General features: G+C 45.9%; 1 protein-coding gene across 3 annotated transcripts in view; it reads right to left on the bottom strand.

Annotated features, from left to right (window-relative positions):
- The window catches only part of LOC134036407 (receptor-type tyrosine-protein phosphatase mu-like), a 102,023-nt gene that overhangs the window by 39,433 nt on the left and 36,199 nt on the right, over positions 1-26,391 (bottom strand). For all 3 annotated transcript variants that reach the window (XM_062481346.1, XM_062481345.1, XM_062481344.1), the window contains exons 5-11: positions 25,715-25,830; positions 24,047-24,221; positions 19,659-19,952; positions 10,133-10,441; positions 9,104-9,213; positions 6,140-6,341; positions 5,855-5,957 (exon numbers count right to left, since the gene is read on the bottom strand). In XM_062481346.1, coding sequence (XP_062337330.1) covers positions 5,855-5,957; positions 6,140-6,341; positions 9,104-9,213; positions 10,133-10,441; positions 19,659-19,952; positions 24,047-24,221; positions 25,715-25,830 — 1,309 coding nt within the window. The remainder of the gene's footprint in view (positions 1-5,854; positions 5,958-6,139; positions 6,342-9,103; positions 9,214-10,132; positions 10,442-19,658; positions 19,953-24,046; positions 24,222-25,714; positions 25,831-26,391) is intronic.

A 26,391-nucleotide genomic window follows, 5' to 3' on the forward strand; every position in this document is an offset into this window, starting at 1 on the left:
AACAGAAAGTCTCAAACCTAGGCAGAGGACTCAGCAACAGTCTCCAATAGTCGAAAGCCCCTCACAGCAGATCCATTGTTTCACATGGTTGGAGGACGGTGATTAAATGTCTCCAATGTATGGTACAGTATGTGCTCTTTAGCCCGTACTTTATCACTGGGTGCTTGTCAAGTCATTATAGAATCCCCCGCACTGGATCTCTGGGTGGGTGTGTCTCAGTTCCACAGAGCTTCCCTATGTGGTGATGACATCGGAAGTGATGAAATATTTAATCCTACTGAGAGTCTGCAGGAAAGATTAGACCTTAATTACTGTTCCCTATCCAAACCGAGGGTCAAGGGGCAAAACGAGTCAGTACGCATGGGCCACTTAAGTAGCGACAGAAATGAAAGATGTGTCGTGGATAGGAATTTGACTCCATTTCATAGGGCCGGTGTGAGATCCAGTAGGGGGGCTTCAACTGAAGCTCCAAAAGCTTGTTGAATCATTAGTTCTGTGGGAGGACTTTTTACCTCACCTATGGTCATTTGGTCTTGTCCAAATGCATCCATGCCTTGATTGATGTTTTTAATCAGTTTGTGTTGCCAGAGAACTTTCCATCAATCAGAGTTTGCTTAAATGAGAACAAAAGATGCCTCCCCCAGAGAAGCTCCTTATGATGTGATGATGTGGCTCTGGTGTGACCTAATGATAGAAACACAATGAATAGTTTTGCTTTTCTTTCCTCAGGCTAGATAGTGAGTGCCGAAGGCTATGAGGCTCCAAGGCTGAGGCACACTTGTAATGTAGAAATCACTAATCTTTTCACACAAATATTGAATGCAGTATAGTCCAAATTCAGCCCTGCAGAATGTTTTGTTTAATTGAAAATGATGAATTTTAACGATTCGTGCCGAATGACTGCAGTGTGTGGTGTGCAAAGTGGTAGGAAGATGGAACTTTTGAGTTACAATCTTCACCTTTAGTTTTGGTACAGTGCAATTTGGGCTGACAATTGCTGTAACTAATTAAGGCTATCTTGATTCGGTATGATAATTCTTGTGTAATTACTGCTGTCATGTTAATGTCCTTTTGAGCAGCTGACACCTTGTCACCACATGCTGAGTTCACAATTTACATTATGAGTCACTTTGACAGGCCCAAGTCATTTAGTCTTATGCTTGATTTAGCATGACATTAATGAAAAACGAATAAACAAACAAAAACAAAAAGATTATAAGGAAAGGAAAGAAAAGGAAAGCAAGACCTCAAACTCCACAGCTGATCTGATACTATGCCTATACGCTGTACGTCGAGTGAAGACCTTTAGAAATTGCAATTTCTTATAGGTCCCATGACATCCATGAAATGTTCACTTTCGGAGTTTATTTAACATTAATGAGTTCCCCTAGCCTACCTTTGGTCCCCCAGTGGCTAGAAATTTCGATAGGTGTAAACCAAGCCCTGGGTATTCTTCTCCCCCTTTGAGAAAATGAAAGCTGAAACGCTCGGTTTTGAAAATGCTGGTTTTATGACGTCATAAAACCGAAGGTTACCTCCCCTTTCTCTGCTTTTCCCGCAGAGAATTTGGCCCACCAATGAGAAAATGAGCTACGACCGTGCGAACGCGATATTGGTTTTCCTCGAGACGTCATGGCTTGCAAACGACCGAAGCATGGCAGTTAGCCCCGCCTCTTTCTTCCTCATAGCATTTACATTTACATTTAGTCATTTAGCAGACGCTCTTATCCAGAGCGACTTACAGTAAGTACAGGGACATTGCCCCGAGGCAAGTAGGGTGAAGTGCCTTGCCCAAGGACACAACGTCAATTGGCATGGCTACAGACACAGAAACAGCACGTCCTGAGGAAAGCTCAATGTGGGACTGCTCGTAGTGGCTGTAATTCTGCACCAAGGCTGAATTTCGGGAAAGAAACTTCAGATACAGTATTAGGGGACCACTAAGGCCTATATAAAAGCATCCAAAAATGGGATCTTTAAGACACTACAAATATTAAATCTCCGAGCACCTCATGAGAAACTACACTACACTACTGAGGCCATCTATAACAGTGTTTCTAGGCACAGTTTAATGCTGGACAAGAATTTCTTGTCATAGACTGCTGATTGTTGCCACAGTCCTCTCAGATCAATCTTTAGAGACACTGCTTTCAGACCCTAACTTTCCACAAGTAAACTGTGCCTTGTAGTGAAGAACCCCAGCGCTGACACCACGACTCCCTCTGAATCACATAATTGCAGATAATTCAAGATGGATGCAATCCCACATCATCTCTCCCCCAGAGCAAAACAAAAAATGGTGGGAAGGGGGAAGATAGAGCAATCGAGGGAAAGTAGTCTCAGAAGAATGGAATAAGCTGTTAAAAGTGGTCCGCCATTGGGACCAGCAGGGTGGACCTGTATTCCTGCAGCATTACTGCAACCTGAGCTGACACCAATTAGGCCTCCTCCAGACCGACTGCCCGATAGATTTCAGCCCCGCCGCCATGTGACGCCAACCAATTAGAGCGGATTGACTTGGCATCGACTGAATTGTGACCTGAAACTCAGATTTATTTTTCATGTGGGTTGATAGGGGGAGAACTCCAGGCTGTTTGAGCAGATGAAGGAACGGCATGGGGAGCATTTCAATCACCCCCCCGCCCCCCTCTCCTCACTCCCCCCCCCCCTTCTCTCTTCCCATCCCACTTCCTCTCCCACTCTTTCCCTCCATCTTTCTCTTTAATGCTAATCGCCTTACCTAGCAGCCAGTTTCATGTTATTGAACCAGTGAGAGGTGCTATGGAAGCCCTATATCTGTCTGATTTAAGAGGGGTCGTAAGTAACACCTATCTCCTGACCCAGCATCCTCCTTGCATGCACCTGTCCTCTAATGCTTTATCTATCCCCTGTGTCCATAAAGCATTCAAGCAAACAAATTAGTGGGGGCCATAGATTACACTCGCAACTAAATTGTAAACTGCATTGCGTGCTGCGTTTATACCCTGCCATTAGTGCCTGTGATGCCAGGATCAAAGAAAATTAGGGCCTATTTTAGTACTGTAGAAAATCAGTTAACTGATTCAAGGCTATAGCTGGGAAAAGATAATGTGATGCTACAGGGCAGAAATTGCTGTGGAAACTCCACTTACTTTCACTTGAAAAAGGTGTGAATGAGGTCGTAAAAGAATGTGTATGCAAGTGGGAGCGCTCTCTCTCTGTACGTGTGTGAGCTCTGGTTCTAGCTCAAGGCAAAGGTGACGGAAGAGAGGGGAACAGGGTGCGATGGAGGAGCGTGGCAAGCATCACAAATCATTTTCATTCCAGCGAGGCATGTAAACATTTATTTGGATGCTCTGCAGTGAGGAGGCGTCTTCTGGCCCCGATGAGGGGCCATTTCAAACATTAGTTTAACACAAAATGACTGATAGACAGATCTCTAATCCTCTTAAAGGAACAGCGTCCCCTCTGGTAAAAATTGTTCCGAGTTACGGATGTTGAGATTAGTCTTCAAATCCAACTTGGGATTTTTTTTTTTTATAAAGATTAGTAATTACACAAATATATTAAATATGTCTGACAACGTTGGAGGAGATATACAGTATCTCAGATTTAACTCCACTACAGTACATTGAAGCAAACCTGACATGTGGTCCAACATGTCTTGGGTTTTTATGAACTGATGCCATCGTTTGATGTTCCTTGCTTCCAACCCTTCCTCTATCACAGCAAAACATCTGCTATTTAAAATTCAAACGTCTGGAGCTATACTACCTCCCATATCCAATCAGTGTGGAAGATTGCGTTATCAAATCATGCCTCACACTGCTGTGGTGTGCTGCTCGCTTGCTCGCTCCACTCTCCTGTCAAATATAGGGGACTTTAAAACTAATTTTACATCAGCCCTAGGAAACGTCACCCAGCCATGCAACCTGATGCTACGATGTCACACTGAAATGACTGTTTATGTATTTAATAGATAAAGTAAATACACATAAGTAAAAAAAAAAAACAATATTGTTCAATATTTTGTGAATACAAGCTGCTTCCCAGTCATCTGAATCTTTTAAAGCTCCCCTGTGTCACCTGAGGTAGAGGAAACCCCTTCAGCAGCCAGTAGTTATCTGTCTGGCTCCAGCATCCTGACTCCCCCTCTTTGCTATCTTTCACTTTTATCCGTTTCTTTATAAATTCATATTTCCTGGACATCGGCTGCACAGATGAAGGGGCCTTTCTTGCCTTGTCGTCAAAAGAGAGTTGACAGAACTGGAACGTTTGTAAACTGTTTACAGAGTTTCTATGGTGGTATCAATTGATGGTTCAATAAATTACTTTCACCATAAGCAATAGTGAGTAAACATTAATTGTACCTTATTAACAATTAGAGTATTAATATTCTTTGCATGCTTTCAAGTCTCTTTTAAGACTCTTTAATTTGTCCCTCAAAATATCAACTTTCTATATCAAAACACAAATTATCTCTCTAACAGCAAACACCATGAAATTGCACTATTGATATGATTGTATCCATGTAAAACAAATTAGATTACAATATTCATATGCAGGACTTATGTTGTAAGAAATTAGAGTACAATTATGCTTTAGCTAATGCAAAGAGGATGAAGTGGGCCCCAAACTCAAGTTCATATCTCAAAAGACAAATTTGAGTCTTTCATCTCTAGTGGGGTGAGCAGGCCTTCTAACGGTAAACAAAAGAGTAACTCAGCATGCTAATTAATGGAAGCTCTGAATCATGCTGCTGTGTTAATTATAATTAGCGCTTTGTAATTAGCCCTCTGAAAGAATGGCAGGCTGAATAAGGCCTTTGGAATTGTACCTGCAAGAAGATTAAAAACAGATCGGCCTGTCTTTTCTGTTCAGGCATCTTAGTTTTTTTCCCACAGGCATTGAACTGGGCAGCTACACACACTGTAAACACGAGTTGACAAGCCTGACTAAAACACGTCTAGCTGTAATCTTTAAAGGGCTCAGATGAGCTGATAAAATGTACAATCCAGTTTAACACCAAGCAGCAGCATTTATTCACCCTCAAATGAGGGCACACATGGAGACTCTCTGTCTGTCTTTCTCATTCTCATCTTCATGCAGTCCTGTGTTAAAGTCTTGTGGGCGATGTGTACAGGCAATACATTACTGCAACCGCATGACACGGCCAATGCACACATCAAGCCAGGAAGGTACAAAATGACCGATTGGGTTTTCCTTCAGATGGGCAGTTGGCTCTGAACTGAAAAACAGTTTAAAGCTGAGCCACAACCTAGCAACTGTAATACTGACTAACGAATGGAAAGGTCCAGCAGGGAGAATTCCAGTGTTTCCCAGCAGCCTGGTGGCTTGGGGTGAGAAACCCAGTACAACAAAGACATGTTAAAGGAAGTATAAGGCTTTGTAGTCTCCTTCAAAGGCAAAGTCTTCCTACGCAGGATCAAAATCAAACAAACAAATAAAGTTTGTGAAAATGAGATATATAAGGTGGGAGTCAGATGGCTGAGCGGTGAGGGAGTCGGGCTAGTAATCTTACGGTTGCCAGTTCGATTCCCAGCCGTGCCAACTGATGTTGTGTCCTTGGGCAAGGCACTTCACCCTACTTGCCTCGGGGGGAATGTCCCTGTACTTACTGTAAGTCGCTCTGGATAAGAGCGTCTGCTAAATGACTAAATGTAAAATAAGGTAGCCCACTGAAATCCCACTGCTTACATGTTGATGCTTTGTGTGCAATGCACTGACGATGACACATTCTGTGATCACTGTTTGCTTTAGCCTTTCCAGAGAATCCATTTAAATATTCCTCATTGTGTGTACGCGCGAGTGTGTGCATTCGCGTGTGTGCGCATGTGTGTGTGTCCAAGCCCACCTGACTGGCGCTCCTCTGCTCTGGGCAGGCTTGAGCAGGACAGTCACTGTACTGTCAGTCTGGTTGAGGGAGGTCTCCAGGTCGTAGGCTGGCATGGAGGGAGCTGAAAACACACGTCAACCAAGACATACGACACATTAGACGCTTCCACCGTTCAACAGAAAGGCCATGTTATTGAGCCTCTCGCGATGGCAAGCTAAATCAAACCACTTAGCTATAATACGAATGACACTAGTGACAGTTTCCAGCCCTGGCAGACTGCCGGTCGAGTGTCCCAGTGCTGACCTGAGATCTTGGTGGTGAACTGGGTGATGATGGGCAGGCCGTAGCCCTTGGCTGTGCTGGCTCGCAGGGTGAAGGAGTATGTGGAGCCGGGGTAGAGGCCCGTGAACATGTGGGTCGTTTCATTGCCTAACTTCAGCACCTTTCCACTCTGGTTGGACAGGTCCATCTCCGGGTCAAAGGAGCTCACCGCCTTGTAGGAGATCTGAGAAAGGGATGTGTCAATCACAGCTGACATTAGATAACAAGCACGTCGTCTGCAATGGGAGCTCGTCTCATGAATAGTATCCGCTCCAGTACCCAAACACTTTTCAAACATGTCGGACTACTTCCCTTAACTTGATGGATGACTGGGAGTGCCTAACGAAACCTCTAACCGGGCAGAGCATATACAGTATATACTTTATACATTATTCATGCACAATTTAGAAACTGAGTTTTTAATAATGTAATACATTTTTATTTTTCTTAAATAATTGGTAAAATGCTGAATCTCCTATCCTTGGTTCATCCTATCTTTTTAATATCTGACAAACATCAAGGCCCAAGATGCAATGTCCTGCCTCTACTCAGCAAGTTGCTCGGCAACCGCCCGAGAGTGTTTGGCTCATTTACAAAAAGTTACGAGCTTTTGTCCAATTTTAAAATACAAAATAAAAAACTTTCAAAAAAAATTCAAACAAAAAATTTCCAACAACAACACAGTGTTACTAAACAAACTGTAACTGTGGAGATCTATGCAGCACTAGCTAATCATTACTAGCTTCTGGGGAAAGGGCTTTGGTGATACCACCCTACTCCTAAGGCCTTTGTCAGCTGACAAACAATCACAGCAATATGCTCTATGAGATTATCTTTTTAGCTGGTTTTGAGGGAAATTCTCCGACATTGAATGTGATGGCTCTGTAAAAATACAGTTACACCAGGTATAGTAACCAGGTATGAGATCTGCTGAATGGACAACAGTGCTTATCTTTCATCACATACACATCACACATTTTGTACTGGATGTTGCTGATGAAAACGGTTAATGTATTCATCCTTCATGAATATACCTAGCAGCTCTAGAGTGAAGCATTAAGGTGAGTGTTTTTCTTAATACTCATTTTAAATATCTGTGAAGCCCATTTAAGAAAATGCCTCTGCTCATAACACAAAGCTCCCATTATAATTCCAATTAAAGAACACAAAGGGAGTTTGGAGTGCTGCATAATTTCTGTCCATCAAGTTTGAAATGGCTAGAGGCTTTTTCCTTTCTTCTTTGTCTAAGAAATGACTCTGCAATGCCAAATACTATATCATACATTCCAGGGAGAGGGAATTACAAATGGCTCGTCAACACTGGGCATTTGGACAATTTTGGGGGTATTACAATTCAACTGATGGGGAAAAACTGTGATTAATTGTTCAGATAAAGGCTCTTATTATTGGTTCGTTTTTGAACTGTCCAATGAGCTCTTTGTGATATTTGGGACACACCGTGTTTAGATGGATTTTTAGGGGCTCATTGTTCCCTTTATCTTTGTTGTAAAAATTGTCCTGTCTGAGTGGGATAGAGGCAGTCTGGTTCTGTCTGAGCGGGATAGAGGCAGTTTGGTCCTGTCTGAGCGGGATAGAGGCAGTCTGGTCCTGTCTGAGCGGGATAGTGGCAGTCTGGACCTGTCTGAGCGGGATAGAGGCAGTCTGGTCCTGTCTGAGTGGGATAGAGGCAGTCTGGACCTGTCTGAGCGGGATAGAGGCAGTCTGGTCCTGTCTTACCGGGATAGAGGCAGTCTGGACCTGTCTGAGCGGGATAGAGGCAGTATGGTCCTGTCTGAGCGGGATAGAGGCAGTCTAGACCTGGTAGCGAGGGGGAATTGCCCATGCCAAATCCATACAGTACCACTTGGTCGCTCGGAAAAGGAGATGAGGTGTCTTTTTGATATTCCAGCCTGTCAGAAGAATCTCACTTTGAGCCCTTTGATAGTGTCAAATCAAAGACATTTCCTGACTTTAAGGAACCGACATCATGAGAACACTGACAAGGTAGATACAGAGCAGGACTAGGTGTCTGCTAAGCACAGACTGCAGAGGAGTAAGACGCACACACCGAGGTCAACTTGCTGCATTTTCTTGACCTGCATTAGTACGGATTCAGTCCAGGGGATGTGAATAGTATTAAATTCGACCTTCGATTTTCAGATAGTAAATTCAACTGTGGTAAAGAATATCTATACGGTGTTGGTCTGCTTTTCAAATGTCCACCGTTTCCCTGCACTGTTAGCTGCATGCATGGGGAAACGGTAGTGTTACTGTACTGTAGCTCCACAAAGAGAGAGGGAGGTGAAGGCTGGAGTGTGTGAATGGGCAGGTTGCAGCGTCTTCATCTCTATATAAATATGTGTCTGATAGTATTGTTGACATCAACTGTTGTTAAGGTCTTTCCAGCTATGATTGAGATGTTCTGGAGCTGAAGAGATAATATCTCATTATTTCTAGTACCATTGCTCCACAGATAGAGCGTCTGCAGACAGAGCGACCTATGCTGCTGTGCCTGATTGTATTACCCCGACCATTCAATCTCTGCCTCCTCATGACCCAAACAGCTCTGTGGATGAATGCTAACCCAGTCAAAATGCCAAGCATGAGCAAATGGGGACAACAGCAAAAATAAACAATGGAGAATCGATAGCTGGGGAAAGGTTGGAGGATGACTTCCACCTAACGCTTGTGGAGATGAATGTACATCACGCTATGGAGGCTGTTATGTCAACAGCTGCATGGGGAATGGTAGAAGACTGTACTGAACATGTATGTGAAGCAAATCTTCTCTCACTGTGATAGGAGGATTCCGTACAGTGTTTCTGATCCGTTAGGGCTGGTGAGCTTAACAAAGTCAGGTAAGAGTTCCGTCCCGCTGCAAGCTGTATTTTACAGTGTGACATTGTTTTGAACTGTCTAAAACGATCTCATGCCAGCCACGCTCACCTCGTACTGAGTGATGACACCGTACGTCTGAGCTGGTTCTCTCCACTTCAGGATGATCTTCTCCTCATAGGCGCTGCCCTGGATCGACTCCAGAGGAACTGCCCCAGGCACTGATGGACAAACAAGCAGAAAGATATCAGACGCACACATAAAGCATCGGCCCACAGGTGACACCACACGGTGAGTGGTCAAAGGGCCTTTCACAGGCTCAAATGATCCTCTCAAACTCTTATTACTATAACATTGGAGTCCATCTATTTTAATCCAGACACAGCATACTGATAGGTTGCTTTTGGACAGAGAGAAGGAACAGCATTTTCACATAGAGTATACAAATCTTCACCAAACCAAACTGGAACTGGCCCCGCTGAGCTTAGACCTGTGGAAGAAAGTTGCACCCCCCCCCCCCCCGGGGAAATATCGGGCATGTCAATCTCTCCACACTGTTTACATGTTCTTAGAGGCTGCCAAAGAGGTCTGGACCTTTCACCCCGATGTGAATTGCTTCTACTCCTTAAAAGAAACGGAATGAGTTGGTGTTTTCTGTTGTCATAGGGAGCTATCTCTGGGAACAGACAAGTTACAGCTACACTGAGTCTGTTCCTAAATTCCACAGGGAGCCTAAACACACTCTATCCCCCGTACAAGTCTGATAGCGAACACACAGGCGCCCCTTTCATGATTTCTTACAAACCTATCTGAGGTTGACATGGCAACACTCTTTTTTTCGACAGTAAAACCTTCTTGTTATTTGGCACAGGGTTCCTTGAGAGTTATGCCGGTTCATTTCCTAAGTCTGTAGAGGCACACTAGTTCCCATTTGATCTTTGAAGAAAGGAGGGAAACGCAAGAAAATAGCTGCATCCGTTCTCTTCTAGTCATCTTCTCTTCGATAACAATGGAAAGCTTAGTACCATCTTGGCTGACAATGACAATGACAACAATGCCTTACTTTATTCCATACTAATGACCTGTTATAAACATGTTATCAACACGTCGTCATGACCACAAGTACTTGATCCAGCTCACCGTCCTCGTCGGTTTGCACCTCGATCTCCTGGCTCTCCTTGACCCCCTCCTGGTTGCGCAGCACCAGTTTGACGCTGAGGTTGGTGTAGGGGGTCAGGTTGAGGATGGTGTGCTGGGGATCCCGGCCCTGGGTGGCGTAGCACGTCTCCTCGTGGGTCTCCTCCTTGCCGCCCACCCTGGAGCGGTACTGCGCCGTCAGGTTGTAGCTGTGGCAGCGCGTCACGTTGTAGCCCAGCGGCTCCCAGCGCACCGTCACCTGCTTGGACTGGATGTCCACCACCTCCAGCTTCCTGGGGCCGTGCATGGGCTCTGTGGGGAGGACAGGGGGGCAGCGTGAGGAGACCCCGGGACAATCACCATCGATCATCTGTCTCCTCTTTAGGGCCGGCCATGTGGTGGAATCGAAAGGGGAATCTATTCGACAATGGATTGGACTGAAACCCTTTGTTGTGGCCAATGCTGTAGGGTGATAAGTCCGTTTTTCAAAGGGCCAGTTTGACAGAGAAGCAGCCAGCGGCCTGTCACCGTTGCAGGCACCACAATCACAACCCCCGTCGTCCCAGCCCTGCTGGTGCAGCTGTCACAGTGGGAGGCATGTCATCCTTTCAGAGCATGTCTTTCTATGCTTCCCCCTTTTCCTTTCCATTCCTCCTCCCTTCCTTTCCCATCCCAGTCGGTCCCGGGCAGCTATCAGCTCCACCCTGATACACAGTCAAGCTTCCTGTCTGTCCAGGCAGGCCACAACCCCCACTGCCATCCTATCACCTCTAATCACATACGCTCCGTCTCTCCCTGCCTCCTCGCCCCCTCTCTCTCGGCCGCCTCTGTCTCTCGGCCTCTGTCTCTCTCGCTCTCTCTCGCCCTCTCTCTGGCCCTCTCTCCCTTGCTCCTACGGGAGGAGAGCAGCCGGAGCCACGAGGTAATGGGATCAATTTCCATTCCAGGTTAAATTCGCAGTCCATTTCTCTGGAACTTAACACTTTACCACCTATTAGGAACAGCCAGAGCTCAATTTCCCCCCGTTCCCCAGGAGATACAGAAATTCGGAGGCAGCGGCGGTCGCTATGTTTAACATTCTGGAGGTGCAGGAGGGGACGAGGGGAGACTGGGGACACACAGGGGCACACTGGGGGAGGAACTGGACAGAGACTGAAGGAAGACTGGAGGTGACTGGTGTAGACTGGGGCTGTCTGAACTATACGTTTTGAAGTGTGTTTTGGTGAGCAATAATTTATAACCTGCAAACTTATGTATATAACTGTTTTGTGAACGGCAATAATGGCACGAAATACTTTAATGATTTCAAAAATTATTTCAATAAAGTTGCATGTGTCATCCTTGGGAAGGTTGTTTGTATATTGTTCCAAACTCACCTGTTTGAGAATATATTGATTTTCCTACAACGGGCGACCTCCAACAATGTTACACAGTACATGTGTTTGGAATTCAAATGTGTCTTTGAAAAGAATAAGGTGTGCTACGCATATTCTAATGGTGAGTAGCTATCCTGGCCCAAGGTTCTTCGACTGTGACGTTTTATACTGTACAATCTCGAGGCAATCTCCACATCACCTACACTCCAACACATCTGCTGCCTTCAACTGAAATCACTCGGCGAGGTAAACAGATACATTTGGACACGTCCTGATGAGAAAGCCAATTCCACCCCACAAACAACTCATTGTGATGTAACAAATTCTTTCAAAGGGCTCTCTGTTATTAACATAACACATAGGCAGACAAACAATCCAAGAAAACGAAATGGAAATAGGCCCCTTTAAGTCAGTACCTTGTGGGAAAGCCATCCAGAAAATAGAAGTTGAAACCCTTCTATTTGCGGAACTATCTGCTGGCCGCACTCGGTAAGCAGCGGTTACACTAAAGCACGGAGAATTGCAGGGTGGCCAGGCACAGAAATCAAATTAGACCACATGCTCTCAAAGTGACAAATGCACTAAGGTGTGAATTTCAGGCCGTTGTGAGCGAGCGGCTTGGAGAAAGTCTCATTTCTGGAGCGCTCATGGAGAATGTCACACTAGCATTTTATAGGGAGGCCAGAGATAATGTCCACTGTACTCCAGACTGGGCCAATAGGGAGATGCCTGAATACAACCACACTGCTGCAGAGCAGAGATGAAATGGTATTGTTTTAGGAACGGTATTGTTCCAGTATTAAATAAGTGGCGCATAAGACTAAAAAGCCAAACAATAAACATTCTCATTGCCAACTATAACAAAAGTGATAGGGTACCATTTTAGACAGCTGAATTACACAAATGTGGTATATTTTTTTATGGATGTATCATTCTATCATTAATTCTGTACAGTATTTTTTGTAAATAATGCATACACGTACTCTATATTGGATTCTGTGCGTGTCACGTCCAGCAATTTGGTGCTATAGACCACTGAGAAGCCCTTAATGACTGGACTACTTTCTGGGGTTGATTTAGAAACTGTCCGTATTATGTGGAATTACTGGCTCCCTGTCGTCTCATCACCAGCTGTCAATAAAGCGTGAGGATCCGTGGCAGGTGCCCAAGCACAACTCACTGTCTGTGACTCACAACAATGTCATCGTCTGTTTTGCATCAACAACGAGGTACCTCATCCTGGGAGGTTGGCGCAAGGTTGGGAGTGGTGGGGGAGGTGGGGGACTGGTGGTAGTGGTGGTGGTGGGGAGGCTGAAGGTTGACTTTCAAGGGTAAAAAAACCTCCCCCCTCCCTTAATCTGAAATGAAGGGGTCATATTGAAAAACTCAATTTCCCCTTTAATCCTTGAGGGCGGAGAGGGAGGACACCCCACCATTTTGGAAATGGAGACATGGACTAGTGAATGACAGCTGATGAGCAGAACGTAAGACTCCATCCTAGTGTGACTTCTCACTTGGTTTTATTGACCAAGCAGTAAGAGGCTCAACCTTCTAAGCACAAGCACAAATCATAACAAGAAATAACACTATCTTCAGCTATCTCCAGAAATCCATATATTTTACTGCGAGCTATCAAGCACTGAAGGCTTTTCTCGGATGAAAATACTGGCAGTATGACACTAATATCCTCACAGTATGCTGAACATTTTTGTGGCATCAGAGTTGTAATGGTGGATATGAAAGGATCCCTCCCGCAAAGCAGGTTATTACTGGGTTCGATGGTGTGCCAGGGCACACTGTATGGGCACAATTGAGAGCCAGATTGGTATTCCGAGCATCAGGCAAATTATCACCTGCCCCACTCTTGCCAGTCTAATTGAATAATTTGAATTTGACATTTCGATAGAACTATTAGTGGGTTTTTATCATTACGGTTTGACATTTAAATAATGTTTTCTAAATTATCAGCACATTATCGCCTCCTGTTAATTCTAATGGGCTCCACGTCTAACCTTTATCATGCAAATAGATAACATGATTACCCCGAACATGAAAAAAGCTACAAATAATCCCATGTTGCAGTCCAACTGGTGCTCCCAGACCCTCAGGGGGTGAGGGTGGTGGGGGGAGGGGGCGAAGGTGGAAGTGGGGGCATTAGCCCTGAATGAGCCCCCCCCCCCTCTCTGTGTTTCTGTGTGTATACATGTTAGCAGATGCAGGTACCACACAGGTTCAAGTGTCAGCTTTAGAAGCCTCCACATCACGACAACTGCAAGCACGGAAGGAGAATCCCCTTGACGACGTGCACCCTGGGCTTGTGACATGGCGTTTCTGCTCCCTAAGCCAGGATCCTTATCAGGTCCACGTGGATGAGGAGCAGAGAAACCCAGCGCTCGCCTTTCCCTTCCATCCCTCTGCACAGCCTGCACCGCCAGGAGGGACTTCCCCAGTGATTAGAAACCCTGTCATGTTATTAGGGCCTCCTCCGCTACGCGCAGCACAGGGCAGATGCAATCAGGACAAAGCACCGCTCAGGTAGAGGAGGAGGAGGAGGAGGAGGAGGAGGAGGAGGAGGAGGAGAAGAGCAATGCCTCCCCTTCATGAGACAGCGTGTACACAGAGGCTCGCCTGCAGGAGGCTGAGAATGTCAGCCTCTGTTCCACGCAGACAGGCTGTGTGAGAGGGTGTTTCTCGGAGACAGCACTTGTACAACAACATGACAATAACATACAGCCCATCTTGGTTCTGAGGGCTTTTTCATGCAAAGTGTCCCAGTGATCAAGCCCAGCCAGCTGGCCCCGCTGACGCTGTCATTTATCTCTCGACGGCAGTGTTATTCACCCCATTCTGTATGCTGGAAGGGCTGGGGACACATTTGTTTTCCTCTTTCTATTACTTCTGGCCTCTAGCTGTGAGGCCATTGAGGTAATGACATGGTTTTTACACTCATGAAATAATTTTCATATCGCACAGAGGCAAGCCTGTAATGATAGCTTTTGATAACCAACAATCAAACCTCCATCACCCTCCTAGAGTGCCCCTTTATGCAATCCTCTAGAGATAGAGATAAAGAGGGGAGAGGGAGGGGGAGAGAGAGGGGGAGAGGGAGAGAGAGAGAGAGAGAGAGTGAGAGAGAGAGAGAGAGAGAGAGAGAGAGAGAGTGAGTGAGTGAGAGTGATAAGGTGAAAGAGAGGAGGGAGGACAGGAACGGGGGGGCTGTACAGCCTGGGTTCTCATTCCAGTCAGATGATAATCATGCAACAAGTTAAACAAGAGGGCAAGGCCTTGAGGTTGACACGTGTACACACATTAGAACTGATGCTACAACCTACAGGGGCCTATATGAGTCCGCGGCACACCCACCCCCCCCCCCCCCCCCACACACACACACACACACACAGAGGCACACACACACACACACAGAGGCACACACACACACACACACACACACACAGACACACCCCTTTGAGGCTTGGATAATCAGAGGGATTTATTGAACGGCGGCGGTCTCCCCTCCACTCTATCAAGTCCTTCTTTATGGGCACAATGATGAATGAGAGTGCCATGATGGGTGAGGATGAAGGGAGGCCGGGAGAGCGGTCGGATCGAGCCCACAGTGTGAGCAGAGAGCTGGGCTGCCACCTTGTCTGATGAGTCCCCTGGAGCTGAGGGGGGGGGGGGGGTGCTGAGATGGAGTCAACACCTGCTCAGACCTCCAGAGTGGACACAGCCCACTCTGCTCTGGTAAGGCCGGTACACGACAGGACTTCAGATGAGCGGGCTTCAGCCAGCCATTCATTACGGACATCAAAGAGTCCACGGTTATGCGTGTTCTGGCTACGCGATTCCAGATGGAAAGATATGATCAAGTGTTAGGATCGTTAGTCTACTTAATTTCTATTGAATTAATGATGTACTCGATTCATCATCTCTCATGGCCAGTGGATACGCCCCTACTTCTATCGGAGGGAAGTCACAAGGTTCATACCCCAGTAAATCTTTGCTAAAATAGATGATTAATGCCTTCCTGAGGGGTTGGAGGAACGCTAAGTGTGTCTCACTGGGTTGGAGGTGAAGGGAGAGCTGTGGCAGTAGGATGAACCAACGGACAGCTGAAAGACGGGGAGAGGAGGGGAGGAGGCGGGGCCAGGAAAATCGATCTTTCATTTTGTTTCCACCAATATGCTGCGGTAGTGATTGGGGTCAGAGAGGCAGCAGAGACTCCCCACCACACACACACACACACACACGCATGCACGCACGCACGCACACACACAAGCGCACATGCAAGCAGCGCCTGTGCTCTTTGGGGAAGAGCCAGTGGTTAGGCCGGATAACAGGAGGGACACACACTCGTTCACTGACGGGACACAATCTGTACAAGAGCCCTGGGAGGCGGGAGGTTACCGAGGCGATCCTTCATCTTTACAACTTTACAGATGGTCGAAGGAGTGTTGTCATTTGTCGACACAACCTGAGCGAGCCTGGCTCAGTTCAGCCAGGGCGTTACCAGAGGCGTTAATCAAAGTGACGCGCTTGACTTTGTAAAATGGCCAATGGATTTTTGGAGCTATGTAGGGCAGGGCACCGTAGAAACTATCCTGTAGGTGCTACTGACAGAGGAGAGGCCCAGACAGGGAGCCGGGTTACAGTGACAGTCATGTGAGTTGAGTATATATGAAGTACTGTAGCTCTGCCTCTCAGGCTGTCACACTTATACAAGCAGACTGGTGGAGAACTTCCTGGATGCCTGGCAAAAGAGGAAAGGGCCATCTATAATTCAGCAAAGGCTGAATAAAAATCTGTGTGACAAAAACCTCACCAGATAGACCATGAATAATTGAAGGTGGAGAATGGCAACATTTAAAGACCTTGAAGTGCGTTTTTGTCCAAAATTAATAGTCGTCTAAAAAGGAAAACTTGTCAGGCGTTGCTCCACCACCGCTGTTTGACTTACTCTCGGGGTTTTGGATGTGACGTTACAAAAACAAGAATGCACATTCTTGTTCGCGAGGTGTTTTTCAACCAACACAGACAGCTTTTAAGGGATTTCTATGAGATGCAGATGTCACAAGAGGAAACTGTTTGCACATCTGTTCAGAGAGTTTGAATTCCTCTGTGTCTGTAGGGAAAGAATGATGGTGAGGTCTAAATAATAATAAGGCAAAAAAAGAATACATGCACAGGCTCTCTCTCACAACATCTGTTGTTTGAAGTCATGTCCTTGAGAAACACACAATGAACCATTCTATTCCACACTCCCAACAAAATTAAAGCTCTGATAACCTTCCCCCTTGAACACCAAGCTCAATCTTTTTTGCTTTCTCTTGCTGACAAAAGGACACACATTCAGAAGGCCTTAAACGAAGGGCTTTCACTCACCTTGCTAGACACAGTATATAAAGCCTATAGGTCACATGACTGGCAACAATCAGTGTTGACAGAGCAATGTAATCTGGCATTGAGTGGAAGAGTGGTTCTCCATTCATACTTCAAGGCAACAATGGCATTAATTAAAAAGAATGTCAAGCCCACCTAACCAATTCCCTCCCTTGTGGACACTGGTAGATGGATCTGCTGGGGCTCAGCCTTGGTGATGAGGTAGATCTATGGAATCTCTATAAGAAGAAGGCCTTGGAGTAGGAACTACAACGGTAGTGTTTGCTGCAGCAACCGGAAACCCGTTCGGTGTCCCAACATTTTTTACATCTCTCACTTCAAAGTGAATTATTGCGGAACCGAAAAATATCACGAAGCAAGGTCTTCTTTAAACTCTGTTTTGGAATCAAAACTTCCGACCAAAAAAGGCAAATTGTCTTCCACTTGTTAATATCAGGAAAGACAGCATTCCTGGCCTGCAGTTAAGCACAAGTCCTCCATCAAAGCACCAGCAGACTACATGCAAATACCAACCTTGTCTATCTGAGCCTTATTTCCCGCTCGTCCTCCCTCTTCACGTTGAGCGTTCCTGCGAGCGACGGCAGTCCGTGATCGGCGCGGTCTCGCTGTTATCCCCGTGTTTAGTAGCACACAGAGAGCAACAGAACGGCAACCAAAACAAACAGATGAGACTACTCCCACGTGGCCTGCGGGCACAGATGGAGACAGCTCATCGAAGGAGGCATGGAGCTGAGCTGGCAGGGCCAGCGCTCTGAGCAGGTGTGTGGGCCCAGCGTGGGCATCATGCACACCCCATTTGGAGAGCGGTCCACAGGGGACGGGCCGGGACGGGGAGGAGGGGGGGGTTGGAGCAGAAGCCCACTGAAGACTGTGTGTTTCAGATCAGGACCCTGATCGAAGCAGGCCTTAAAACCTCACACCTCACACAGATCAAGGCAGGCATGATCAAAAGATGCTAAATACACCTCATTCACAGTCTCCGACTGTAAATGACTCAACGGCATTGGAGCACGGACAGAAGACAAATGAATATGTCGTAAGTGCCCAGTCATAAGGACACGCCTACTCTTACCCCAATAACAAGTGAAGCTCGAACTTGGAACTTAAGGGATAACTTCTTTAATATCTGCCTACCTAGAGTGGACAGAAATTGACTTCTCTGTGTGAGACTGTCTTTCAACTGCTGCTGTTGGAATACCCTGCCCCCTGCTACGGTCTGGGTCCCCAACTGACAATACAGCCGCTTTCCCAACATACCGGAACACTTTAAAGGAGTACATTAACCCATCTGATGCAGTCAACAATTTCACACTGCTACAACATCAACAGGATGCTGTTGAGATTTCAGCTGCCCTCTTATGTTTTCAGTTGAACTTAGTTGAAAATAAAACCAACTGAACAATATTTCGTTGACAACAAAGTCGACAAGGACGGACAGAATTTTTTTTTTGAAGGACAAAGGAACTAGGAAAGTGTCCCTCAGATTTCAAACCATTGTGGAAGCACTAGAGGTTCACACACGGATGCAAAAGCAATCACAAAAGCACTGGACGAACAGAGTCTTTTGAAGTTGGCAAGAAAAGAAACTGTACAAGGGTATCTTTTTCTTCTCGTTGCATCTTAATATTATTGGTTGTGTCCTTGCATTATACATTTTCTGTTTTACAAAAGAATGGAATTAAGCATCCTTTGTCATGAGAAAAAATTACTCAATTTGCAAAGTGACCGAGCGAGAGCCTCGGAATAATAGCATGCGCCGTGCTGCTAGTTATTAAACACAAACTGCCCCACAGGTTTCCATTAGCATCTGTGGCGCAGCGGCGCAGTGCTGCAGGCAGAGAGAGTCTATGGCCTGTCTATATCAACAGTGATGTATCACAGTGCCCTGTGAGCCCTAACCGTTCAATTAGAGGCTCTGCTGAGGCGAGCCTGTCACTGGGAACCAGCAGAGGAGAGCTGGACAAGATCAAGAGCTGCTTCCTCAAACACACCTCAGGAGCCGCTGGCATCAATCTCCCTGTCTGGGGGGTGGCAGGGGAAGGGAGAGGGGGGGAGGGGGGGTAAGCAGGGGCAGGACCCCCCACAGACACCAGGCCTTGCTCTGAAGGCTAAACAGGTTGAGCTATCCATCCCCATCAGCCGGACCCCAAAAGGAGAAAGAAGACGACCTTCACCAGCAGGGGGTCACGGCCTTGATTACCAGGAGGGAGAAATCCCATTTCCATCAGCACTCCTCTGGACACCAAATAGAATCAGGAGTGGAAACGCTGAGACGGTAGCTTTGTTTTTGCTCTGTGAGGTGTTGTGGTTAGATACGGGAACTTAGCTGGTTAATGTTGTGAGAAGGGCAATTGGTATCAAATTATGCTCTTATGGAGTTTATGTACATATAAGGGGTTCCTAATGCATGCATTCAAGTAACCATATCAGCACCCAAATACAAGGTGCCGGAGTGTTTCAAACTTGAAATCAATCTTTGTTGCTGATCAATTAAGGGGTTGCTGATGCCATTGAGTAAAGAATAAAATGACAGCAGTGATTGAGTAAACCTTGCAGGGGGATTGAACCCAGCTCCTGCCTGAGGCCCCATCTTTCAGTCAGACCGTGGCTTACATGATCTACCATCCACAGAAACAAAAGATGGACGCTGCATGATCTGACGAGGGTGAGCTCACAGCCCAACACAGGACTGAGAGAAGGTAGTCGTCGGTGTCAGCCCCTCCTTGTGGGACAGTGTGTAGGGTCTGACTCACCAGCACATTTGGTCCTGGCCCTGAGGGGGGGTCCGGGGGCGCCGGTCCCTCCGTCCAGGGGCCTGGTCAGGAGAACGCTGATCTCATACTCTGTGTCGGGGTCCAGGTGGCCGATCTTGTGGGTTGTCTTGTCGACGGGCTGCAGGTCGTACATGGTACCGGACACAGTGCGGTACTCCACCTCACGGTTGGTGATGGGGCCGTCCCCGTTGATGGAGTTGGCATTGAGCTGGATCCACAGGTAGGTGGCCCCCACGGCCGTCAGCTGGGGAGGGGCGATGGGCACTGGGGGTTCTGGAAGGACAAGAGGGATTTTTTTAGGGCTTGAGAACAATATCCAAATGGGAACCACAATTTACTGTAGGAAAGTAGGTTCTAGTATTCCAAGTACAAGATTCCTTTGACAGAGTTCACAATCAGAACAGTTCTAAAAATGTGAGCAAACAAAAGGTGTGTTCATACTGTTTAATAAAGCAAATGTTTCAGAGCCTCATAGACCCCAACACATTAACTTCACGCAACAGCCCTGACTAGTTTGAATTGGAACGTGTAATCATCAACAGTGGCCCTGTGTATGTCATGCCATCTTTAGTCAGAAAGAAAGACAACCATTAACCGAAGTACAAATAAAGTCATTAGAGCATTTTTATAGTTTTGGCTTCTTTTCAAAATAAAAACCTATTGATTTACTTCAGAGGAAAGCTACTTTCTCACAGTGCCTGGTAATTGAGAGCAGCTTATTCAACACGCCAGCCATCATCTTTTTGTTAGGTAAGGTAGGTAGGGAGATCGATCAGTTCTCAGATTCACTATTTACTGTCGGACATTTATTTGGTGTCCCTAGTCCTTTGTCTTTCTCCTCAGACATGGCTTAGGTATCCTTTGTTGTCACGTACTACAATAGTTACAAGTCCCAGTGGCCTCAGTGAATGACTCTAATGAGCACACACATGTAACAGAATAATGCCATTAGCCGCCTGGCTGGTTTTCATGGAGTTGTCATGGAGAGATATCTGGCCGCATTAGAGGCTGTGGAGTCCAAAGGAGGCTTGGTTGCTGGGCTAACAGATGGCTGGACCGTCATGACCCTACAGAGACTTCATAAACCACCTAATCCCAATGTCCAACCCATGAGTCAAACATCACCTAGTATGAACCTGCTAATCCTTATGTCTTGGTCTTGACCTGCACGAACCCCATCAGTTGCATGTTCAGATCCAGACAGGGACATAAGGCAGCGTGGCAGGTGTCTCTATCGACATTGTTGTGATTATCTGTAGTTATCCCTCAGGGACCAATGGGGTTGAAAAGCTGGTATTGTTTTAAATCAAAGTTGCCTGTTAATTAAGCATGCCAGTATATTAGCAATAACAACAATGGCACTGCAAAATCGTTTATTGTTGCTTTCAAGCAGGCTTTTGTTCCTGTGTGTCGTTGTACAATGTTGATAATATAAAATCTTAATGACAGCTTTAGAAGCCTGAGAGATTTAAACAAAAATACAGTACTAACATTCATCATACCTTTTGCTGTGTGAACAGTACAACAACAGGTAATCCCACATATATATCTACAGAACAAAACCTATATGCCCATAAAAAAAAACATCTTCAGTGGGGTTCATCAGTAGATTGCATGAAGGACCAGCCATCACACTCAGATGTCAAGACAAGACAAAATGGCTTCTGTGACACTGCAGGGAATCCAGACAGTGACCCACATGATTCCAGTCACAAATTAACAAGCTGTGGCACGCTAGGGCAGAAGGCCTCTGAAAAGAGAGCTAGAGTAATCTCTATTGAGTGGAGCAGATTCAGTGGTACTTTGTTAGGGATAGGGATGACCATAGGCAACAAGCAGCAGCTACAAAGGAATTCAATCGATCAGGACTCTCATGGTAGTGTTACTCGTGCACCAAGCAACGTTAGAGCATACACTACTGCAATGAAACAATCTGGCATAAGGCAGTGCCAAAAAGACACTTTAGGAAAATAATGTCTTCTAAGTGAACATATAGGTCATCTTCTTATTATTATACTTATGCACAGACTTAATTAAACAACAATCACTGAAGGTAATTAAAAAGATGAACTGCCAGTAAAACAATGCTTTATTTTCAACAAATCTAGTGTTTATATTTAAGTAAAAATTAGCTCCTCCATTCTAAATGATCCAAAAAACCCAGAAGACATGTATTATTATCCCAGTCTCCCACTGATGAACATGCACGGTTCTGAAACATGAATAGATGTTAATGACTTCCGTTTAAGCCTCGCGAGGCAGCTTTGGGACAGTGGGGCAACTTTGGTCAGGGAGGGTCCCCAGTGCTGGCAGGAGAGGGCCTGTCCACAGCTGAGAGGGAACGGCATACGCCAGGGTCAGCAAGCAGCTGTTGCTGCGATGTGGAGCAGGCGGCCAGGCGGCCAGGGGACAGCTGTGTCCTTCTCCAGCACAGCACCTGTCTGCCTGCCAATACACACACACACACACACATCGACACCTCATTCTCTTCACCTCCCGTCATCATCTGCCCCACAGACCACAAACCGTCCTGTTGTGGCGTCAGTGATAAGAAGGCATGTCTGTTACTAGACCTCCCTTTGTTGTCTGTAGACAACCACTGAGTCTGCTTCTAGGTAAGATGGAAGAGGTCCTCGTGACATCGTCCGGTCTCCCGATTGGCCGGATTTGTTGAGAGTTGATCCACTAATGATTTGAGCGAGGACGAGGGAAAAGAAAAATGACAAACTCGTTTTGACGATAACGGTGGCATTTCTCATTAGCCCAGACACTGACGCCACGCGACACTGTAGCTGAGTGTCAGCGTCGACGGCTAACTGCAAGGCTCTGCTGTGATTCCAGCCAGGGCAACGCACAGCCAGAGAGCACACAGACGGGGAGTAATTATAGTCATTTCAGAAGCACTGACCGCGCCGCCGGAGAGGCATATCGATGGGGGCCCGGGAGGTTGTGCGTCGGGGAGACGCGTGTAGCGCCACGGAACCAAACAGCAAGCACTCTTCCACACAGGCAGATAAATGTGATGGAACATTGGCATGAAAAAGCCGAAGTGATTATCCCAGATAATCAAGCATTCACTCTCCTCATGTTGAAGGAGGAGCAGTGTATGGTAATGAGGAGCCAAGCGAGAGCTGGGCTGGGACTGGAGAGGGAAGATAATCTACAGAATTACTGTACAGTCACTCCTCCAAAAAACCCGCTCCAGATATGGTGAACACACATTTAAGCAGGATTTATGATTCAAAGACATTACTGCAGGTTAAGCACTGGTTTTATGACTGGTACAATAAGATGAGATACTGGCGTTTTATGTCTGACACTTATGACCGGGAAAATGCCTTGAAAATGGCTGTGACAAGTTGGCTTATGCTGAGGTCATTGTCTTATGGACTCTCAACCGAAGGCTTGTGAGATCATAAACGTGTCCACACAATTTAATACCGGATGATCAGAACAATCTAAATATCTGATATATGCCTTTAACTAGAGTGGAAATTGTATTTAAGACTATGGAAATTGTATGACACATACACTTGACAAATTTATCGTCAGTGACAAATCTCTAACGACATGTCAAATGGAATATTTGGCAAAAGTCCTTTCTGGAAGCAGCCACAGAGGGGGTATGTTTGGCTGCATACGATTTGTTCTGTTTGTCTGTTTATGCAAATACATTTGGGTTTGTTGTTGCTGTCTACCACATGTCACTAAATTCTCTGAGAACAATCCACTGAAGCCCACTGATACACCGAGGCACATAGACTTTATCTCTCTCTCTGCGCCAGAGTGCTTGAGCCCAGCCATTTTACCGTGATTGACAGACCTCGATCTGGACAGCCGGGATTAAACCTATCAATCACATAAAGCTGGGAGACAAAAAAAAACAGGGCAGTAAATTCAATTGAGAGCGGAGGGAGAAAATTGAGGTGAAGAAATATAGAAGGCCATTACCGGACTATAGGCTATAGGAAAGTGAGGCCTTGCAGGATTTAGTTTCTGACGACTCCATAAATTCATATCAAATGACTGCAGGAGTGTAATATCGGTGAGGTTACTGTAAACCCTGGCGCCTCCCGCCTTTGTGCTCTTTTAGGCGGAATTGTGGTCGGTCAAGGGCAGGCTTTACAGGAAATATCAACGTCCTCAAGGTAACAAATCCACATAAAGCTAGCCTGTGTTTTGCATCATTGGCATCGCCTTTCAGGAGATGTTTCTCTCTCACAAAAACAACTTGCAGCTCATTTCTAGGTTTCTGTTTACCTTCCCTTTACATTGTTTTAGGTCAATCCAAAATATAATATCCATTTATTTCTCATCCTGATCGTTCCAAAAGGGCTGATTGTGAGATGCGCCGGGTCTCTACTTACGTTTTATGGTTAGCTCTCCGTAATTGGACACTCCAACACCTTTGTCTGAATGGACGATGCAGCGGTAGCGTCCTGAGTCGCCCTTGGTGGTGTTCTCCACATCAAAAGTGCCAATGAAGCGTCTGTTGTTCCAAGGTTTAGTGGATTTCATTGGGGCCTCCCGTCCACCGATGCCCTGTTTGGAGCCGAGACAAACACACTGGTGAGACTCGAACATGGAGAGGTTTAATTAGGAAAGTGGCTTGACCTTGTGGGTTTTGATGACTGTGGATGTTTCGTGTGTGTGTGTGTGTGTGTGTGTGTGTGTGTGTGTGTGTGTGTGTGTGTGTGTGAGAATGTGTTTACTCCCTTTGGTGGATGGTAGGCAGCGGTGCATTTACCATCGACACAGGTCCAAGCACGCAAACGCACACGCGCGCGCACACGCATGTACGCACGCACACACACACTGGGCACTCCCCAGCTGTCACCCACACAGCAGGCAGATGGGGGACATTTGTTCATTAGAAATATTTCTTCATTACTGTCATCGGGGGACTTCACTTAATGTTTGTTTTCCAGTTCCTGTGCTAATGAGGACGTGTATGTTAAAATGATGGAGTACCTGGCAGAGGACCTTTACCCAGCGCCATGCTCCCACTGATCACATATGTGACAGTGTGCTTAGCAGCAAGGGCCAGTGGGGTGATGTTTGCCAGATGCAGTACCTACGCTGCACCGAACAAGGTCAATATGAAGTGGCTGTGAGGTTTGGTAAACAGCGTGGAGTGTATATATAGTTCAAGCTCTCCACATAGGTCCTGTATCCTACATTTATGTGGGTTAGGAACAAAGCTCGGTGATCTGGAAACCCTGAATGTATGTCAGGTAGGAAGGCACTGCGGGTGCAGGGTTTTACGAGTAAATGGGCTTTCTAAGTCGCTCATTAGAGTAGGATTATGTTGAAGAAAATCTATTTGTTGTGTTTCAGACAAAAGCTGTACTGATTGGGGATTCTTCGCGTGGTCAAATTATACGCATATGCATGTTTGCTTCCTGTTGATTAAGCTCCATCATAGATTAGAGGAGTAGACTAGAGGATGAGTGATGATGTAGGCTGTAGTGCTGTAGGCTGTAGTGCTGTAGGCTGTAGTGCTGTAGTGCTGTAGTGCTGTAGGCTGTAGTGCTGTAGGCTGTAGTGCTGTAGTGCTGTAGTGCTGTAGTGATGTAGTGCTATAGTGCTGTAGTGCTGTAGTGCTGTAGGCTGTAGTGCTGTAGGCTGTAGTGCTGTAGGCTGTAGTGCTGTAGTGCTGTAGTGATGTAGTGCTGTAGTGCTGTAGTGCTGTAGTGATGTAGTGCTGTAGTGATGTAGCGCTGTAGTGCTGTAGTGGTGTCGGCTGTAGTGATGTAGTGCTGTAGTGCTGTAGTGCTGTAGTGATGTAGTGCTGTAGTGATGTAGTGCTGTAGTGCTGTAGTGGTGTCGGCTGTAGTGATGTAGTGCTGTAGTGATGTAGTGCTGTAGGCTGTAGTGCTGTAGGCTGTAGTGCTGTAGGCTGTAGTGCTGTAGTGCTGTAGGCTGTAGTGCTGTAGGCTGTAGTGCTGTAGGCTGTAGTGCTGTAGGCTGTAGTGCTGTAGTGCTGTAGGCTGTAGTGCTGTAGGCTGTAGTGCTGTAGGCTGTAGTGCTGTCACCTGCAGCCAGAGGTTGAAGTTGTCTCTCTTGCGTCCGTTGACAGTGCACTGGAACGTGGCCGTCTGTCCAGCATTTACCTCAACACCCTTTATGGTCAGGAAGTGTGGAGTGTTCACTATTCAAACACAAATACAACACTATTAGTATGGCCCCATGGAACAAATACTGTACTTGCAAAAATCTTGAAGAATTGTTTTACTTAAGAAAGTTTTGCTTTCACACAGTCATTTCTATAATTTCCATGGACTGCCATCCTTTCATTAATTGATGGGAAACTACAAATGCTCAGAATTCTCTTTATTTATGTTCATTATGAGGAAGATCACATAGGATGTATTCTAAATCCATGTGAATTAACTTATATAGCACATTTTTGATTAGTCTTCCATTTATATGTATATAAAATAGGCCAATTCAACAAGGCCAACCTTGATTTGAAACACAACCAAATCTCTACAGACACTGAAACAGCTAATTGTATCATTTTCATCAAGTCTTTCAGTTATACTTCTAATTTCATAAAATGCCTTTGAAGTAAGCCTCTTTTATTACTTTGACCTGTCAATCCCGTCAATGCCAGAGGAGACAGTTCTATTTTTCTCATCACTAACATCTTTTTTAATGGTGTACAGAGGCAGACCACCCAGTGTCATAATCACACCTTTGAGCAACATAT

Source organism: Osmerus eperlanus, chromosome 16, assembly GCF_963692335.1.
Source record: "Osmerus eperlanus chromosome 16, fOsmEpe2.1, whole genome shotgun sequence".
NCBI lineage: Eukaryota > Metazoa > Chordata > Actinopteri > Osmeriformes > Osmeridae > Osmerus > Osmerus eperlanus.